The sequence below is a fragment of the Alexandromys fortis genome, unplaced genomic scaffold (genome assembly GCF_014885135.2).
Source record: "Alexandromys fortis isolate MF-2015 unplaced genomic scaffold, M_Fortis_MF-2015_v1.1 scaffold_67, whole genome shotgun sequence".
NCBI classification, from domain to species: Eukaryota; Metazoa; Chordata; class Mammalia; order Rodentia; family Cricetidae; genus Alexandromys; species Alexandromys fortis.
Genome location: NW_026067945.1, coordinates 348,147 through 355,266, shown reverse-complemented (window position 1 = coordinate 355,266; position 7,120 = coordinate 348,147). Strand labels below are relative to the sequence as shown.

The 7,120-nt window shown below is 43.4% G+C and overlaps 1 protein-coding gene across 3 annotated transcripts in view; it reads right to left on the bottom strand.

Annotated features, from left to right (window-relative positions):
• Mtmr10 (myotubularin related protein 10) overlaps window positions 1-7,120 on the bottom strand; it is a 55,051-nt gene that overhangs the window by 7,237 nt on the left and 40,694 nt on the right. For all 3 annotated transcript variants that reach the window (XM_050149121.1, XM_050149122.1, XM_050149123.1), the window contains one exon: window positions 616-786. In XM_050149121.1, coding sequence (XP_050005078.1) covers window positions 616-786 — 171 coding nt within the window. The remainder of the gene's footprint in view (window positions 1-615; window positions 787-7,120) is intronic.

Genomic DNA, 7,120 nt, shown 5'->3' with positions numbered 1-7,120 from the left:
CTGTCTCGAAAAAAAAAAAAAAAAAAAAAAAAAAAAAAAAAAATCCAAAAGACTATTTAAGGTGGTTAAAGTAATTGATATCCTTAAACACATTTATTACGAACAATTTACAGAGGAAAACAAAATGTTCATTAAAAAAGATTCTTTTAATGCATTCTGAAATAATTTTGAATGGCAATAATTTTAAGTTAACATGTAGTTAACTGTAGTTCAATTATATTTCAAAGTTGAAAGAGGGGGCAGAGGAGACACCAGATAGATGGCTCACTGGATAAAGCACTGGCTGTGCACGCAAGCATGAGGAACGGAATCTGGATCCCTAGAACAGGGTAAGGTAGGTATGGTGGCAATCTATGATCCCAAAACTCAAGAGACATGGGGAATTCCTATGGCAAGTCGACTAGCCAGAAAAGCAGAACTGGCAGCTCCAGGTCTGTAAAAGACTTGCCTCAAGAAAACAGAGTGGAAAGTGACTGCAGTAGACACCAGATGTTAACTTCAGGCCTTCAAATTCACAGGCACCTGCACGCACATGTGAGGGCGTGCATACATACTAGACACAAAATGTACGCACCCATACGCACAAATAGTAGCCACAGCCAGCATGGCACTTACCGTGCTTTGCTTCACCCGCTGATGAGGAGAGTTGAACAGGAAGGTGCCGAAGAGTGAGATGTGGGTACTGTCACACAGCACTGCTAGGTATGTCTCAGAGAATTCGAAGGCAGCTGGATATTGCTCTAGCAGCTGCCACGTGGTGTCCAAGAAGAGCAAGAATAAAGGAGACTGGCAAATACAGACAGAGAAAGGGATTCTTTAGTGCTGTTCTCTGGCTGTCACATGTACGGCCTGATTGATTACTGGTACTAAAGAAGCTAACAAGAAACCATCTAAGCCTCAAACACTTGGCTGAGCTGAGCTAAGGCCATGCAAATAGATTAAACCTATCTATGTCAAGACACACATTTCATTTAAAAATAAAAAAAAAAAAATGGTGCTGGGCGGTGGTGGCATGTGCCTTTAATCCCAGCACTTTGGAGGTAGAGTTTGAAGTCAGCCTGATCTACAAAGGGAGTTTCAGGACAGCTAGGGCTACACAGAGAACCCGTCTCAGAAAACATAACAAAACAAATAAGTAACTCTTCTTTGCTTAGCAACTATGGTAAGAGGAGACAAATGAGTGTGCCGCCCTGTACCAATGTGGAGGAGCAGGCCGTGTGTTTAAACAGCCGGCAAGTGGCTCTACAGAGCAACACAAGCTGGTCAGCCAATGACCATGTTCCCATCCAGGAAATCCCCAAGTTTCCTGAAGCTGTTGGCATCAGCCCTAGGCCACATGGAGTACTCCTGGGAGGCACTGCCACTAGTCGACGGTGCTTTCTGAAACAACAGTAAAGGAGCCAACCTAGCTGCATGGCCTCCAAACTACTGCAGGATCTTCTGTAGCTGACCAGGGAGCCCAGGAAGCCACATAGCTGTTATGAAGATGTTCCTCACAAAATCTCGGGCCTAACTGTTATGGCCTATTTTCAGGAAATGTGAAACTCCAAAGATGATCTGAGTTAGCTAAAATATTCTTAGCATTTAATTCTATACAATAGGGGATTGCAAAATGGCACTTCCATACATGTAGAAGTGGACTGTTTCCACCTGTCCTCTTACACTTACCCCTGCCTATCCCCAGCAGGCTCTCCCCAGAGGAGAAAGTGTGCTCTGTCTTCCCAAGTCTGGCTTATTTTGCTTTACTATCATGATTTCCAGTTGCCCCATAGTTCCTTCTTTTTTATGGTACACTGCTATGTCTTATATACCTACACACTGGATTTTCCTTACCATTCAGTTGGGACGAGGGCACCTACCTAAGCTGACTTCACACTGAGCATGGGGAGTATCTCTTTTGGATGTGACCTTTGACCCTCCTGGTATACAGCAAGAAGTGGCATAGTTGGATCATAAGATAGTTCCTATTTTAGATTTTTAGGAACCTTGTGGTTGTTTGAATGTAATTGACCCCCATAACCTCATAGGAAGTGGCACTATTAGTAGGTATGACTTTGTTGGAGTGGGTATGACCTTGTTAGAGGAAGTGTGTCACTGTGTGGGCAGGCTTTGAGGTTTTTATATGCTCAGGGTACCACGCAGTGTGTCAGTCAACTTCCTGTTGCCTGCAAGGTGTAGCACTCTCAGCTTCAGCGCCACGTCTTCCTGCATGCTGCCATGCTCCCCACCATGATGAACTGACCCTCTGAACTGAGCTACCACCTCAGTTAAATGTTTTCATTTATAATAGTTGCTCTGGTCATGGTGTCTCTAAGACAAACCTCCACACTGATTCCTGTGAGAGCTTCACTAATTTACATGCCCGCAGCGCTGCATAAGAGTTGCCTCTACCCTCATCCACATAGCATTGACGGCCTCTGCCTGCACTTCCTGTATGCCTTCCTCTAGTGGCTTCAATGCTTTATGTCTATTATATTATAATGTTATATTATACAGTCTTTGATTCATTTTGAATTGATTTTTTCCAGTCTTCCAAAGGTGGGTAAGCTGGTTTTCCCAGCAACGACTCACTAAAGAGGCCATCTTTTCTTCAGTGCATGCTCTCAGCACACAGCTGCAGCTGATGGACTTACCTTAGTCGGCTGTTTCTTTCCTATTGGTCTGTGTGCCCTTTTGTGCCAGCCAATGCTGTTTTGTTAGCTCTGCTCAACAGTACGGTCTGAAGTTAGGTATCATGCTACTGCTAGCATTGCTTCTTTTTTTTCTCATTTTTTAAGAATGCTGTGTCCTAAAACTGGATCTATTTTGGAGAAAGTTCCATGAGCTGCTGAGAAAAATGTATATCCTGTAGCTATTAGGTACAATACCCTGGAGATGTCTATTAAATATATTTGCTTTGTAATGCAGTTTGATTCTGCTGGTTTTGTTTTTATTCTTCTGAATGACCTATGACTTCAGGAGAAGGTGTGTCAGTTGATTTTCACATGCAAACCACAACATTCTGCCAATGGTCCTCATAGGTTCTTGGCTTACTCAGCACAAAATGCATTAAGTCCAGCTCCTAAGTCCCCTAGTCTCACAGCTTTAATGTTATTTGAAAGTTTAAAGCCCAGTGACTTCTGAGATTCCCGGTAAATTTCTACTGATGAGCCCCTGTGAAATTAGAGAATAAGCTACCGCCAATAAAGACTGGAAAAGAATAGACATTCCTGCTCATAAGACAGGTATTTTGGTCACACTTTTGAGTACCTTGCCACGGAAGCCAGGAAAGCACTTTCGTGGCTACCATTTGACAGTAGGGTGCTCTAAGCCCTGTCCTCTCAAGTGAATCTGCAATGGGTGGGGCCTTGCCCCCAAAACACCTTTCTTACGGTTTTTGAAAGTTCAAGGTTTCTCCTTCATGACATTAATCTTTTTAAGAACCGCAGCCGTTCTGCAGATTCTGTCACCAGCTGAGTCTGGTTCAAGCTCTTTTCCTCATCAAGCTGCACGTTCCTGTCCACAACTGTAACCAGATCACACTCCTTCCCTCGCCAGAAGTACACTTTAACATCTTCCTGCTCCACTTTCTGCTCTCTCTCTCTCTCTCTCTCTCTCTCTCTCTCTCTCTCTCTCTCTCTCTCTCTCTCTCTCTCTGCAAATCTGGGTAAACAAAGTGAACAATAACCATTCTTTCCTCTGCCAAACCAATTAGCCCATTACCTTTGAGTTCTGTCTTATTCAAGTTTTCAGACTACTACACGAACCCTGTTCTAGTCCGTGTTCCCTTCTGAAACCCCGTGAGCATGCTCTGCACTCTCCGTGTCTACACTTGTCTTTCCTGCTCACACTAGAGTGCCCTATTAAGCTGTGTTTAGTGAGTTCTAGGGCTCTCATACTGAACCTCCAAACTCTTCAAAGGTCCTTCAGAACACCACCTCCGAAGGCAGGTTCATGCCAGCAATGGCTCCACTTACTGCTACCAAATTTCTATTATTTAGTTTTCTCATTGCTGTGACCAAGTATCTGAAGAGAAGCATCCCACAAGGGATTTATTTTGGTTGGTGGCTTGAAGTGATAAAATCCATTATAGTGGAGAAGATGCCACAGAGTAGATGGCTCTTCAGAAGCAGAAGCGTGGCAGTGGCTTGTCTCATGGAACAGGAAGTGGAGGGTAAGAGGTTGGCTCAGGTTATAAATCTCAAGGCCTACCCTAGTGACTCATCTTTCTAGTGAGGATTCACCTCCAAAAGTTTCCGTTAAAAAACAAAAACAAACAAACCAAAAAAGAAATAAAAAGAACTTGTCATCTGAGGATCAATTGTTCCAACACAGAAACCTACAAGGGACATTTTTATATTCATGCTGTAACCAAAGTGTATGGACGCCATCTATAATTGTTGTATTGGGATCAGCTTTTATGTCCAGTAATGTTTCCAGCATTTGATGCGTGTACGTTTATAACTGTTATGTATTTTGATGAATTGTTCATTTTAATCAATGAAGTAACTTTATGTCTTCTAACTAATTTTGAAGTCTGCTTTGTTAGATGTGAATAGAGCGAGTCCTTACTTAAAGATTTCATTTCCATGAAATATCTTTTCCTGTCTTTTATCTTTACCAGTGAGGTATGTTTACTGCAGGCAGCAAATACTTGGGTCTTGTGTTTTAATCCAACACTTTGACACTCTGCTTTGTTCAGTTAGTGACTTGAAATCATTAAGATTTGGAGTTACTATTTAAAATTATTAATTAACTCCTGTCATCTGTTATAATTTTTTTTTTGAGACAGGGTTTCTCTGTGTAGTCCTAGCTGTCCTGGGACTAGCTCTTTTAGACCAGGCTGGCCTTGAACTCAGAGATCTGCAGTCTCTGCTTCCCAAGTGCTGGGATTAAGGGCTTGTGCAACCAAGGCCCAGCTCCTGTTGTAATTCTTGATTCATTCTCCAACTCTTATCAAACCTTCTAGTGAGACTTATTGTTTCCTCCCCTGTGTAGAGGATTTCTCTCAGTACTATCTGCAAGGAATGCTTATGAATTTTAGCTTATGATCTTTACTTCTTATCGTCTTTATTTGTCCTTTGATTATGAAGCATAATTTTGCTGGTAACAGTAACCTAGTTTGATAGTTTGGGGTTTGTTTTTTTGTTTTCTTTCAGGGCTTAAAATACATCTTTTTTCCCCTCTGTGTAACAGTCTTGCTTGTCCTACAACTCACTCTGTAGACCAGGCTGGCCTCAAACTCAATAAGATCCGCCTGTCTCTGACTCCCAGGTGCTGGGATTAAAGGCGTGCGCCACCACTGCCCAGCTAAAATACATCATTTTAGGCCTGCCTGGACTTTAGAGTTTCTGCTCAGAATTCCCCTGCTATTATGATGGGTTTGCCTTTCTATGAGACTTGACATTTCTGTCCTGCAACCTTCAATAGTTTTCATTTTTCCGATCATTTAGTTTTTTAAAACATATTCTGATGGTGCTAGAGCAATGCCGTGGTGAAAAGAGCATCTGTTGTTTGCGCTGGTTAGTTTTTCTGAGCCTGGAAGAAACTACAGTCACCTGGGAAAAGGTGACCTAGACTGGCCTCTGGGGATGTCTATGGAGCGTCTTAAAACTTAAGTATCAATATAGGAGGGCCCAGCCCACTGAAAGCCCATACTTAGATGGGTGTTCCTGGGTTGTAAGAAAGCAATTTGAGTGGGGTGGTGGTAGCTCATGACTCTACGAGGCAGAAGCAGGTGGATCTCTGTGAGTTGCAGGTTAGCCTCTCTACAGAACAAGTTCCAGGACAGTCAGGGTTATATGGAGACACCCTGTTTCAAACCCCTGGCACCCCTCCAAAACGAAAAAAAGAAAAAGAAAAAGGAAAGGGAAAATAAGGAAGGAAGGAAGGAAGGAAGGAAGGAAGGAAGGAAGGAAGGAAGGAAGGAAGGAAGGAAGGAGAAAGTCGAGCAAACCATGGAAAGCAAGCCATTAAGCAGCATTCCTCCATGGTTTCTGCCTCGACTTCCCTTAGTGATCAGCTGTTCTCTGGAAGCATACTATGAAATAAACCCTTTCCTCCCCAAGTTGCTTTGGTTATGGTGTTTATCACAGAAACAGAGAAGCATATAGGTCACTGCTGTGGCACAGGATCCAAGTTTAATTCTCAGTACCAACAGGGTCGCATGTGGTCTATGCATGTGTTCCACAGTGGAGACCCACTCCCAGTTCTACATGTGTTTGAAGGTGCTCGCACGTTGGTAAGATGGCTCATCAGTTAGAGGCACCTGCAGCCAATCCCTGGGACTACAGGGTGGAAGGAGAGAGCCAACCCCTGAAAGCTGTCCTCTGACCTCTGCACCATCACACACACACACACACACACACACACACACACCCCAAATGTAACGAAAGTGTTAAAAGAGATAAAAAGTCCCTTGTATTTCCTTTCCTGTGAACAGCCCATTTTATTTTTAACTCAGTCAAATTTTCTTTAAAAGCACTTTTCAATATTATTTGTATTATTAGCAAAATCAACTATGATTGATCTGCAAACATTTTGCTTGGTTTTCTTTGCTTAAGGAGCTCATTTCCAGGCAGGAGTTTTCAGTTTTGTAGCAAGCTTAGGACGTCCCCCACTCTGTTTTTTTTAAAGCATCATTGAAGAGCGGGGCTGACCCATTCTCTCCAGAGTGAGGCTGGGCCTGGATGTTTGATTCTATGGACACGAGACACTGTCGCTCCTGAGTGCCACAAGTCTGGGAAAAGCTTGAAGGCAGTTACCCAGAGGCACCGCCTCAAACAGCCCAGACACAGGGTATTGTGGGTACTGTGTATGAATCTTTAGGCATAGATGTCGAATATAAGGTTTGGTCACCTTGGAGCCAAGCAAGATTGCCAAGGGAGACATCATATGCTTGTGGTCCTAGCATTTAGGAGGCTGAGGGAGGACAGCGAGTTAACAGGCAGCCTCAGCTACATGGCAAGTACCCGTCTCAAGAAAGCAAGGGCATAGGGATGGAGCTCCAGGTAGGTAGGTAGAGTGCTTGTCTAGTGTATGCAAAGTCTGCACTGCTAAGCAGACGGGCACATCCGGACCTCACGCTCAACAGTCACTACTATGGAACCATTTCCATTTAGCGAAAACCTGGGGCTGAACT